General features: G+C 35.8%; 1 protein-coding gene across 1 annotated transcript; it reads right to left on the bottom strand.

The window, feature by feature from the left end:
- Positions 1-4,074: 4,074 nt before the first annotated feature.
- On the bottom strand, positions 4,075-13,914 carry LOC109038566 (probable protein phosphatase 2C T23F11.1). Its single transcript, XM_019053659.2, has 7 exons — positions 13,551-13,914; positions 12,279-12,466; positions 10,961-11,058; positions 9,450-9,557; positions 8,115-8,340; positions 6,823-6,914; positions 4,075-5,917 (listed from the first exon to the last, which is right to left on the bottom strand). Exons 2-7 carry the CDS (start codon positions 12,463-12,465, stop codon positions 5,690-5,692), a joined length of 939 nt encoding a protein of 312 aa, XP_018909204.1. The 5' UTR covers position 12,466; positions 13,551-13,914; the 3' UTR covers positions 4,075-5,689.
- Positions 13,915-13,994: the final 80 nt, after the last annotated feature.

Here is a 13,994-nt window from a genome sequence, read left to right as displayed (position 1 = left end):
GGAGAAAGGGTCAAAGATTTCACAAGATAATATAGAAAGAACTAGCTGTCCCATCAACAAAGATAAGTGGCAATCAATGGAAGTAGAAAATGAAGAAACATATTTTAGCTGCAAAACTGTTAAATCAAACTAAGCCATTAACTGCGCGGATACAATGATAGTCCAGGCAATCTATAATTTTACCTGGAAAATTTTGCGAAACACTTTCTAGCATATGTTTTCTATGTGTTTTTTAACGTTCAATCCGGATCTGAACTTTGTTACCTTCGATTTTTGCCGCTAAAGCCGCCATCTTGAAAAAATGTCAATGAACGTTACAGCGTTTTTCTAGATAAAAATGCAAGGAAAATGGTTTTACCTCGTCATCTAATTGGGGAGGGGGAAGAGATGCCAAAAGGGGCGAAATCTCTAATTTTAATAATTATATAGGAGATTTAAAGCCTTAAGGCAAAATTAAACGTTATGGAAACCATAAACCGGTCCTCAAAAGGTAGAACTGTGATGCAGCTTTGCAGCCTATTTCGGCCATATGAGTCTCCGACTTCAAGCGCTTTTGTTGAAACAATCACTAGTCCAAAAACTAAGCGTGCTTCTAGTAGCATTTTTTGCCTACTTAAATTTTTGTAAAAACCATTTTTGCCGAAAACCCGTTAAGAAAAAAGATATATGAGAGAACCACAAAAAATTGCATTTTTTTCAAATTGCCCGCTATTTTAAGCGCGCTCTGGTGGATGGTAAACGCATATTATCAAAACTTTGATACATGTGACTAAACAAACATTTTACGTACTGTCATTTTGCAAAGAGCTCATTTTGCCGTCCACGCACAAGGACGAGTTATTAATGATTTTTGGACAAAAAATGAGCTTTGGCAACGTTTTTTCAAGATGACGGCTTTAACAGCAAAAATCGAAGGTAGCAAAGTTCAGATTCGGATTTACCATTAACAAATACATAGGAAACATATGCCAGAAAGTTTATTGCAAAATTTTCTAGCTGAAGCCCTTTTTTGAAACAGGTTGACAGGACTATGAGTATGAGACAAGAACTGTAGGCTGCCGAGGTCTAAAAATGAACTCAGACAGCTTGAAGGCAGCCACTTTGTACAATGTGCTGACACAATACTAATTAGAACTCACTTCGCAATATATAAAAGTCAACTTCGAAAACTTACTCAATTGTTTTGATTCAGAGTTTAGTTTAATTGTTTTACTAAAAAATAAAAGTAAAACTTTTCAACAAAAAATAAATCGACATGGCGTTTCATTTCACTAGCTACAGTCATGTTAAATTCATACATTTTAGGCACTCTTCTTTGACTAGATGAGTTTTCAATTCCTCTGAAATAAAAATTTAGAAAATTTACCTCCAACTTTATCAGCTTCGTTATGGGCTTTCTTTATTTTAGGTTTAACAAGAGAAGCAGAACAGCAAAATTAAGTATGCCTTGTAGAAAATGCAGTAATTTTGATAAATGCACAAAATGATTCAGAGAAAACAAAAGAATCCCTGGAATCTACATCGATTTGCAAACACGGTGATCCCCAGGCAAAATCGCAAAATGAAATTCCATTTTTTTAATACAATTTCATCAATTTTTCAGGGGCTGCGTAGGCAATCCGCAACAAATGTCTGAGAATTCGATAAGAAACTTTGAAACTTAACTAATGATGTTTTCTTCTTCCAAAATTAAAATTTTACTGTATCCTTTAGTTTTGTGATATACTGAGTCTATCGTAGGAGTTATAAAAAAATTCATGACATTACATGAAAATCCACAATCTTTCAGTGGTAAATTTCATTCTTTAAGTTTCATGAGGGGTAATTTTTGCATTTCTGTCAGATCGAAAAGAGACCTTCAAACCACAAAATTTTAAGATGTGATTTTGTTCCCATTACTTAAAAAATAAACATCCCAACATTTAAGGGCAAAAATACTCCTAAAATCATCAATAATTCAAGCTAAATGTTTGAAGTTCAAAATATGCAGTTGTGAGATGAAGCATTTAAATAATTTGATTTACTAAGTTTTGAATTTAATAACATGGTAGTAAAATGCATATATGTACCCTTTGTCAAAGAAAAAAAAAAGATCTGGTCGCAACTTGTGCTATGGGATACTGGATGTTTCCATTAAAGTACCATGATATTTATGGTTAATTTAGAGAAAACTCACTTCCCTGGAAAAATTTGCTTCAGAAACTGGGTAAGGTGTCTTTCTACTGGAGGGCAATTTAAAATGCAAGTTAATAAGTGATTGAGTTCCTAAAGAGATGTCACAAATTCCATTGAGGGAGTAAATTAAGCTTAAGACTTGTGACTTGTGCCTGCCATTAAATGATTCTAAGCTGGTAATGACGCAATGCAAGGTTGAAGTGAGGAGCCATTCTGCCGTGCAAAGAAAAAACGTTGTATGAGCCTTCAGACGTTGCCAAATATCCTCTCTATTCTAATAAAATCACTTTTAAGACACTCGGTGGATGGGTTGAGGAAGGGGATTAAGCCGGTCGATGGGCTAGAGTCAGGGAGGCCAATTCTAAGTCTGTTTTTTAGTTGCTCTTAGTTGTTGATGAGGTATCTTTTTTTTATTCTTAATTTACTCTAGGCAATTTCAATTTGTTTCGTCCAGGCGATTTTGACGATTTTGCCAGCCGCATCGTGGCCATTGGAGACGCGCAGCGCACCGAAGGTTGGGCCACATAGCGGCCAGGAGGCGGAGCCACCTAGTCCTTTGATAAAATATGAATACTCAGAAAAATCTGTGAATATTTTCCCTCGAATTAATCAGAGAATTTTATTTACAATTAGATACAAATTGTCTAAAAATTTCAAGAGGAAATATTAGTAACTCTCCTTGAAAATAAAACATTTTGTCGGAGGAAATTTTCATACAGCGTTTTTCCATAACAAGGCAGCATTCATGAAGTTGCAAAAAAGAAGCACTACTTCTGGATCATTGTAGAAACAAAACTGTGCGAATAGTTTTCCTATGCAGTTAGAAGCCTTTGAGGATGAACCAAAAATAGTGATTCCTTGCTGCAAAAGTTTGAGCAAATATTATCACGCTGACATTTGGAATTTTCATGCCCTCTTTTCTAAACACTATGTTTCATTTAATGCCTCCTTACAGACAACCAAAACAGCATTTTTTGGCAACATTACTGCCTACCAAAATTATCAAAAAATGTCCAAAAAAGTAGAAAGCATCTGATTTTGCCCAACGATAGGTTGAGCTAGATCCTCTTTTACCTGCTTTCGGCCTTGTCGTGCAGGTCCGTACTCTCTCCGCTTCTGTTGCATGACATAATTTCAAAACAACTTCTGAGAGTGGTTACAACAGTTTCTTTCATATTCCATCTCTCTCTGGTTATTCCTTTATTGAGAATACAGAATTTCTGACTTGTGAATTACGAAAAAAAGGCTTACAATAGTCGCTGATAATTTACACTCATAAAAAAAGAAAATTAGAATACTAATCTTAAATCTGCAATTTGAATCTCAAGAGAGAGACACAAGGTAAATGATACTTCAGTTCACAGAACATCAGCATACAAAGAACCTCAAGAACAAAATGATCATTTTGATTTTGACTACTTATTAGGCTAATACAATTAGTTCTGTACAGTTTAAATTTACACAGTTTTAACGCCTTTATTTACTTACAATGCACAAATAATTGCCAATAAAAAAATAACGTATAGAAGGCTCTCTAACAGCTGTCTTTCATGAGACTCTGCAAGAGTAGAAAAATCTTGGGACTCATATCCTAACGCATCTGTACATCTTTTAAAACATTGAATGTTGTGTTGCTTGCGCTGGTTTGATCCAGTAACTGAACTAGTCACATATGTGTGTCGTTGATACTTAGAAGTGTTCCTTACCATGATAAATAAAAAAAACAATGATTACATGGACTTAAAAACACATTTACATTAACGATTCTGAATGTCTTGACTGTTCATAATGATCATATACGCAAATAAAGCTTAATTTCAGTTTCAGATCTGTTTCAATGGCCTGAATTGGCAGAAAGGATACAAAGAAGTTATTTTCAACTCTTCAGATAAAAAACCCTTTTGTTTTCTTTTCTTTTTTTTTTTTTTTTTTTGGTGTTTTAGATCAAGGAAAACAGGCATTATTTTTCATTCATACTAGCGAGACCAGATGACTTTTCATTAAATAGATAGAGAGATGCTTTTGATGCAAAAATTTTCATTGACCTGAAATCCTATTGAAGAAAAAATGTAAGTATTGGGATATTAATACATACACAGAGCACTTAAATTTTTCAAGCTAAGGATATTTCAAGAAAAGTTTAAGAATTTCGATCACAATTAGCCACTATAACCTCAGCAGTAAATTTCATATACTCAATGGTCTATAAATCAGATAGAAACAATAACATATAAATGCAAAAAGGAGGGAGCTAATCTGCTTGTTCATTCACTTACAGCATAATTCGTTGCCCTTCTGATGTAAGGACACGTCTCTATTTCCACGTAAGCCCTGAAAGGCATGGAGTGATACGGAGAACACGGCTCAAAAGGAGATTGACATATGCCCTTACATCAGAGAGACGATGAAATATGAGGAATATAACTCTGTTAACTGAGGAAAGGCAGCATATGAACATTTAACATTTTCTCCACCAAAATATACATTTCAGAGCAAAGGTAAAATAAAAAAAAAATCCTTGAACTTTTCTGATACACTAGCTTAGATTTCAAAGAAAATTCAAAGAAAAAGATTCACAAAATCTCCAGGTAATTAGGTAATTAGTAGTGGAAGAAAATAGACAACTCATGAATGTCTGGATACTGTTTTCTTTGGCTTAGCTGTAATAAGATACAGCATAACCGATTTACTTGGTAGTTTGAAAATGAGAAAAAATCTGAAGCCTGCTGTTTGACTGACAAAAGTCTACATGCATCTGCTTTCTCTGCTAGATAAAATATTACTGCACTGTAAAAATACAATTCACTTCTTTTCATCATGAATATGGCTTAAATGCAGTTGAATTAAAATTAAAATAGTAACATGGTAATTACAAACTTCAGCGAACAACAAATACAGACGATTTCCTTAAAAAATAATGATTTTTTTATTGTATGGCACTTTAGGGTTGGTACTATACATTATTTCAGAAATTTACGACCCCATAAAAAGCAACTTTTGATTACAATTAAATACACAGAAAATTACCCATGATCAGCAGTATCAATGTAGATGACTGGCAAGAATTTTAACGAGGGAGATATTTATAGCCCTGACAATATCTTCACCTGCGGTGACATGCCAGTCAAATGATCTAAGATTTTCAGGCATTTCTTCAATTTTATTTATACTATTGGTAAGTAATAATATAGGAGTTATCACGTTCAAACATTACACATTTTTTTTAGGAAAAAAGGTGAACTGGTAACAAAAGGAGAAACCGAACAGAAACTCATTTAACTTAAAACATGTAAAACATGATATGGGAGATCAGATGAAGGGCATGTAGTTAATACTTTCATGTAGTAACATATGGTGCTCATCTACTTTTTTCTGCGGCCAGCTTTTTCACTGTAATCGTCAAATTAATAGTCTATCATGGTGAGGGGGAAAATTCAATTTTTTTGGGTAGTAAAATGAAAGAAATACCTGATGGTCGGTGAATCCTGTTTCAACACTTCCTGAAATTTTATTTTTATGAGTCTGCAGTTGATTTAGTTGCATTGTGGACTACGTAGCATTTGTCTTGGAGCTCTTTGTACGGTCTGCCATGGAGGCAACAGATTATTACTACAGTCATATTATCACAACCAAGTCCTCCCATTGTGCAGTCTGGTGCCAGGCATCTCGTCATAAGATCTTCGCAAATATCTTCCGGCTCCATTCCAAGACTGATTCGTACCCTTACAAATTCCACTACCTCCTGCAAAATCAACATTTTCAATTTTCAATAAACACATACTGACTGCAAAAGATACAACAACATGTATCTCCATTTCGATGTTCTAAACACTTTGCTTCTTCTTTTATCAGTTTTGAAAGTAATGACATTCTGATATAAATTTTCACAGTGCAATGATTAGTCATCTTTTGAAAAAGTAAATTAAGACAGAAAATCTACGATATCACCTACAAACCTAACCGAACATGGACATTCCATTTGAGTTCATTCAACCATGACATCCACCATCTTGGATTTGCTGAAATATCTACAAGTTAAAATTATATGCCAAGTTGTGATATCCTGGCTTGAGAACTCTGTCATTGGGAAAATATAATTTTGTTACCTAAAATTAAGCTGTCACAAAGAGAAAAGTGAAAACATTTTTAATATCTTTATCAAAATCTGATTCATTCAGAGAGAAACCATGAGAATTTTGATTAGTTGGATTGGAATTTCAGGTTAGATTCATTGAAAAGTAAATTTTGGGTGAATTTGAATGATAAGTTGGTAAGATAAGTCTGCACGAAGAAAAGTAGAATCAAAGAGAAAAAGTTTGATTTTTTGAGGCCCCTTGCCTCCACAATGATTAGTGTAATGCAAAAACATTTGGCAAACTTAAAAAGATGATACTTCCGGTGCTCCATGCAAATTTTTAAGGTGTTTGAATTATTATTTAAAAAGTTATGGATATGTGGAAACTGTTAATAGTGTGGTTTTGAAAAGAAAAATATCACTTCACTACCCCTTCAATTTTTTGTCTTGTCTAAAAGCTCTTTAAACTTCATGAACAATTGAGTTGGACAGTTTTTGATGCAAGCCACTCAATTAGGGTAAGGTTTGAAAATTTTTCAGGAGTCAAATGATTTTAAGTATGATATACTGACCTCATTTGAAAGAACATCCCAAATTCCATCACATGCCATGACAATGAATTCCCAGTCAGGTGTTATTTCCCTAACTTCTACATCCGGCACAGCTAGGAAAGGAAAGAAAGAAAATTAAAATTAATTAAAAATAACAATGATTATTCTAATCACATTAAATATGCCTATTAAATGAGCTTACAAGTGAAATTTAGCAAACTAAATTGAAGGGTTTGAAAACTGCCATCTTAGTGCAGAAAGGGGAAACGTAAACAACCATATTTTTAGAGTTAAATTCTTTCAAAATTCTGCTAATCCAATTCAAATGAACTTGATGATTCTACTAGAATAGAAAAAAATCGTCCTATTTGAAAAAAAAGAAGTTGGTAGAATGTGGTGAGGGCACAAAAAATGACATCCATTAAAAAAAAAAAAGCAGTAAGCTCACATTACTCCACAAGAGAACAGTATATACTGGTGTCCAGTGCTAATTTGCACCCTTTTCCCTCCAACTTTCAACCTTCAAAGTCCTTTAGCAATAGTTTGATGTGTAACTTCGCAAAACATGTAGTGACCGGCTAATGCTGCTGTTTTGTATTACGTGAAAAAATGGTCCTTTGCTAAAGTAGTTGAACACATTTGCAAGTTCTAATTCACCCCAATAATCACTGAGAATCTGACAGATAATTGTTAATAATTCAACAAAGGCAGAGGATTTGTTCAAAAAAATTTTCAGCTTGGGTGCTACTAGGACCATTATTTATCAATTTCATTTATGCATTTCATTCTCTTTTTTCATAAGACAAAAGAAAAGCAAGAAGGCTAGAAAAAAAGCCCTTTACGGAAAGGATTGTTTTAGTTCTTTGAAGCAGCCCATAATTGGATTGCATTTAGCGGGAGGGAACTGGTGCAATTACAATGTTGTGACAATTGTGCATCTTCATCTTTATCTGTAAGAATGACTTACAATAGTTAGTAACTTTTGTATTTTTTTCCATAAAATTGTTAATTTTAAAGGAAAATGTAAATGAAAATGACATGTAAATTATAGTGCTGTAAATACATATTGAGTATTTTTCAAAGCAAAGAAAAAGTTGCACAGATTTGAAAACGACGTAATCGTGTTGGTTACCTTCTGCCACTTGTGATCTACTTCAAAATGTTGGATCGAATCAAACCATTACATCAATTCTAATTTAAATAATTTAAAACGCATTAATGTTCCTGACAAAAAAAATACAAAACAGAACTTTTTACTGAAAGAAGAATTTCAGCTACAGAAAAATACTTTAAAAAGTGAAAGTGAAACATACCAATGACTATTTGCTCTTCAACTTTCTTTTTGCCATTTCGCTTGAAGACAAAATCTCCTAGAGCACGTGACAATGCTAAGTTGCCATTGACCCGGTTAAATTCTACCCAACCTCCAGCTTGTTGAATGCGTGCCATTTCTTTTTCGTTTGAGGGCTTATGGTCCTCGCTTAAGACTACAACTTTGCCTTTCACGCAGGCAACAGCTCTGGAATCTCCAACATTAGCCTAAAACAGAACCAAACATTAGTACTGAAGGTTGCACTTTGACTTAGTAGTTGCACATAATTGATATTGTTTTACAAAGTTTTGGTTCGATTTTAAGGTTTTACACTTCAACTGTTTGAAGAGCATTTTCAGTTAAGAACTGAAATATTAATTTTTTGACATTTACTTCTGACAACTGAGGCCTCTTTTCTGACGAGTGGACACAAATATTTATTATGAATATATTAAATTACTGAAGTATATTTTACGTCAAAGAACTCCGCACAGACCTTATGGGAAATGGCTCTCTCTACAATCTGATGAAACTTTGATATGTTGCTCAGCTAGTCATTCTGATCAAAAGTTCTCATGGGCCGAAAGAGATCCCACGAGCTGTTTTTGAGATATTCGCCTTTTTAAGTGCGTAAATTCAGGTTTCACTGGCCGTACCATTGTGCGGTGCTTCTTGTGCCCTTCCCTTTCAGTCCACTCCTGCCGCTCTCCGCTTCCCCGCCACCCATACCCGAGGCTCGGACTCCGACGTTCACGGTGATAAAGATCACCCGGCTCGGCGATGATGAGCGTAGCCTCTTGAGCATCGGAGTCCGAGCCTCCGATATGGGTGGCGAGGAGGTGGAGAGCGGCCGGAGTGGACTGGAAGGGAAGGGCACAAGGAGCATCGCACAATGGTTCAGCCAGCAAAACCTCAATTCTCGCACATAAAACGGCGAATATCTCGAAAACCTCTCCAGGGATCTCTTTCGCCCCTTGAGAACTCCAGATCAGAATGACTAGCTGAACAACAAATCCAAGTTTTATCAGACTGTAAAGAGAGCCATTTCCCATAAGGTCTGGGCAGGGTTCTGTACACATTTTCTACTGTCATAATATATCGCTCCTCCAACGTAAGGATGTACCTTCATTTTAACGTAAGCCCAGTTGTAAATATGACTCCATGTTTTTGTGGCTCACATGAAAATGAAGATACGCTCTTATGTTGGAGGAGCGATGAATTGAGTAACCTATAGTATGGTAATGAACCAATGAGTAATAATAAAGAAAAAAAAATAATTAACCGAGCAGAGAACAAGGTATGAGCGTGAAATAATGATGTACAGGGAATCACTTACACAATAAAGGGTCCCATCTTTGATGAGAATCGTGACAGCAGTGCTTCCTGAGAGTTCTTCTTTTACATCATCATCTTCTAACATGGCTGCATCCACATCCAGAAAACCCTGAGGGAAAACATGAATTAGGTAAGTAAATCATTGTAGCACTCCAAGGAGAAAATTAATTGAATGTCACTGAATGAACGTTAAGACCTCAATTCATTGGATTGCAATTTGACAGATCCATCGCCTGGTCCCTTCAAGGACTTCAAGCTGATTCAAATTAACAGATTGAACGATTTAATGGATCGATACATCGGTCCCCGTGAAATTCGATAGATCAAAGTCCTACTGTATACTTGATTAAGAGAAATGCAGCATTGGTATTTTTGACTCGCTGTATTCAGCCAATTTGCAGTTATCATTGAAGATTAATATTTTTCTGCCATCAAATTCACTAATTCTAGAATGAGTCAGTTATACTATTTGCTTTTATTGCACCAGTCTAATGTATCATGAGAACCAAATTTTCAGTTATTATCTAACTTTTTTTTGTGTTAGCTGAGAGAAAAATTGATTAAAAATTAGAGTAGCTGCAAAAGGTTTAAGTTGCCTGCTTATTGACGATGAACAAACACCTCACACGAATATGGCTGTGGAATCCGTGGTCGAAGAATACAAGGCTGAGCCTTGATATTTTGTTCATCAGCATGATACTTTAGAGTGAGCGGTGTGCATTCAAACTTGGCTATTGTTATAAAACACACTGTATTTACCAATTGCAAAACCTGCTGTATAATACAATAGATAACTAACGCAAAGTTTGAATTTGGTCATGTTTTATTGGTTACATTGGAACCATCGAAAATTAATCTTAGATAAGGAAAACATTGCATGAGTGATATAACAACGTCAAATTGCAGTTAGTGGGCTGAAATCATCACTGTCATCTTTCGTCGTGGAAATTTAGGTTCAACACCAAGTTTAAGATCGCAAGCCGATTTGCTCAATCTCATTATTGATGTTCCCATAAAAGCAAGCGTCATTCCGCATGGAGTCATGGAGAAGGGGGTAGTTTTCGTGGCAGTTTGATCACCTCCATCAGTTTTTTCTACCAAATACTGTGGCGACTAAGCTCATCTGACAGAGGTAGATATTGTGGGTTAATGATATTGCCTTAATTTTTTCAAAGACATTTTGAGACCTCGCTGTTTTGAGCTTGGTCCCTAATAATCATATTGGATAACCTAGAAAGTTTTACCATTGTGATAATACTGCATGATTACATAGTCAAGTGAAAACTACGAGAACTCCATCACTTTAAGATAAGATTTAACTTAGATGAACTATTTCGTTGACTAGGATTAAAATAAGTGCATCTAATCCCTTTTGCGACCAAACAATGCTGTGCTAACTATCCATAATACAGCTACATGTATTGTATGGTAAAAAAGGGGACTGTTCCCAGGTAATATAACACATCTCATTCAGCAATATAGGTATGAAAAAAAATTACATTACAAACTTACATATTTCAAGGCTTCCGGTATTTTCCTCTCACTGTATTCCGGTCTTTTGAGAATGAACTTGTGTAAATGCTTTCCTGCATACTGTGCCACCAAAGATCCTGAATTCAAAAAAGGATTTACAAGTTAGGTGAGGAAAAAAGAGGGGAACTGCTGCGTGCGCGCGTGTGTGTAGCCGTAATTTCCGAACTATCCATAAATTCCGAATATTCCATCTCTATTAAATGATTCACTTTGAATACAATCTACAGAAGCATAAAAATACAAAAACTCGCCACTTACGAGCAATCCCGAGGGCGCAGGTGACCTTGAGATTCGGAACATACAAGGTTCCCGCGCGCCGCGCCACCTTTGAAGTCTCATAACTCCGCTTCTAATTGTTTCCCCAAGATGAACTTGGGCTTATTTTAAACCTTAACCGCTCTACTTTTATTTAAGATTATTTTTGTTTTGCTCTGTGCAAACTTAACGACCGAAAATCTCGAAAAACGAATTATGAAAGGGGGACTTTGCATAATGCCCCCAAAAGTAGGTCAAATTTTGAAATAGTATCAATTTTATACATATATTCTGATAGCTCTCATTTTTCGGGAAATTTTGACACCAAGATCATCTTTTTACGACGTACCATTGAGAAGTTATGCTACTTTACAGGTTTTGACTTTGACCCCCTCTCTCCCCTTTTCCCCGGGATACAAGGCAAAAAATAAGACCAGTTTTAAGTGTCTGGCAAGACCCTCTTTCATCCCTAGGAAAATTGTAGGATTCCGTGTTTAGGCCAATTTGGCCGTTTTGTTGTAGAGTCCTTTCCTGGCTGATCTAGGTTGCCATAAATTCCCCGACTTTCCAGGTTTTCCAAATTGTCGCAAACCGTGGTTTGGATTACTTACTAATTTGATCCAAAAATAGTTGATTTAGATCCTAATTTTATATTTTTGGTTTTGTGTGAATCTGTTGACCCTTTATTTTCTACTCAGCATTCACATAATTTTACTGCAAATACATCTACCACAGCTTGGATTATTTCAGGCTGTTTAGGTATAATCAATTTATGTAGGAGCTAATATTCTTAACCATCTTCCTTCAACATATATTATTCTTCTCATCATTTCAACAAGCTGAAAATTTTATGGCAGCAACCAACAGCATAACGTATATCAAGCGGAGAAGCTGCAAGTCACTGAGACCAAGACAACTTCAAATTATTTTGGACTTACCTACCTAATTATGTGAGAAAACAATGATTTTGGATATAACTTAAATGGGATAAACAGACTTGAAGATGGTAGTTGTCCAAACATAGCATGGCATGATTACTTACCTCCGTGGCCGTCGTAGACACCAAAAAATGCTGTTCCTGTATCATCTGGTAAGGAGAGGATGTGGGTATGCGCATCTTCCATATTCACACGCCATCCTTGCATACAACTTGATCCGACTTTGAATTGATTGTTCTGACAACACTCCGATTCCTTCTCTGTTACAGGCTCTGCCAACGTTTGCCCCATCCTGCAGAAAAAGCAAAATGAAATTGAATTACATTACATCAAACAGATAAAAATGCTTGGCAAATAAAAATTTTGTAGAATCTTCATATTTAAACATTGGAGCATCCAGCAGTGATCAAGTCTTTCTCATGACCAGTCTAGAAGTCAGCAAACTACAGCAGCGATAGCTAGGTCACAACAATGGTCTTCGAGCCTAGGTTAGACTGGGAATGAACCTTGATTGAGTATAAATTGGGGTGACATCAGTCTCCCAATCGAATCTATATGTTTTGCGCTGGAAAACTTGCTGCTGCCTGATGGAACCTCTGCTTCCCTACAATCTCAGTGTCATAGTTAGTGAATCCGACACTTTGACTCCAAATTTTTAGAAGCCTTTACCTGAATTTTCCTTCCTGTAGAACTATTTAAACTAAAGAGACAGTTTCACTGTCGCCTTCCAGCAATGTGCATATTTAACAAGAGATTATACACTGACAGAGAGAGCGCATCTGATCCTAGTACACGGACAAGGTAAGCATGCAAGCACTACCTTGATCTTCAGATAACATGGATAAGAAAGTAAAATGGAGCTTAAAGGGTGAAAGTTCTTGCCTTTCTTCTGGCATGGTTGGAGTTTCAATTCCGCCTTGGGTGTCACCAAATCCCGGCACTACTTACGCAATATCTCATGGAATGAAATGGTTGAGAGAAAGCGCACTATGACAAAAGTGCTCGCAACATGGTATTCTACAAAGTTTTAGACAACAGATACATGGGATAGGAATTTGTAAAGAATGTATGTAAGAATTTTTTTCTCTTGTAAACATTTTTTCTTCTAAAATGAATAAATAAATTTGCGTTCAATCAACCAACAAATAAAAATCTTCGTCGGAGTGTAAACCTCTTCCAACTGTTTAGGGCTTTGAAATAATTGCGTGGGAAATCTGGTCAATTTACTGTGGGTAAAAAATTTTGATTAGAGGAGTTTTATGGGTTGTGATACTGCAGGAAAAACAGAGGTTAGTTTACTTTGGAGATCACTCCCTCGACACATCAAGGTTGGTCTCATGTCTACGAAAAGTTGAGTTCTTTGGAGCAAGACTCACCTTAATGACTCCTTCGATGATGAGGAGCAAAAATCAGTCTAAAAAAAAACGCGGTCACTTCATTTCTGATCAGCCTAAATGTTTCAGATTATTATTATTGAGGATTTAAATGGCAAGGACAGCCATCCTCTCAAGGTAGTTCGTAATCTTTGGACAGAAATAACATGAAATTCTGTCTCATAATAGACGGGAAAACGTCTTTTTTAACACATGAAAGGCTACACTTTATAATCTCCGATATTCTGCAGACGGAGAAACTAAAGTTAAACTTATATGAACTTAAAATTAATTCAATTTACGGACTTTTTAAATAAACTGACTCACAAAACAATAACAATGCGGAAAGGTATTGGCAAGAATAGTGAACTGGAGGAAGGATGACCTAAGACGTCTAACAAGTTAGCCAATCATGTTTGAGGACCAGCTTACATCGCACTTCACCCC

The sequence above is a fragment of the Bemisia tabaci genome, chromosome 3 (genome assembly GCF_918797505.1).
Source record: "Bemisia tabaci chromosome 3, PGI_BMITA_v3".
In the NCBI taxonomy this organism is placed as follows: Eukaryota; Metazoa; Arthropoda; class Insecta; order Hemiptera; family Aleyrodidae; genus Bemisia; species Bemisia tabaci.
Note: the sequence above shows the minus strand (reverse complement) of the source record. Positions and strands in the feature narration are given on the sequence as shown.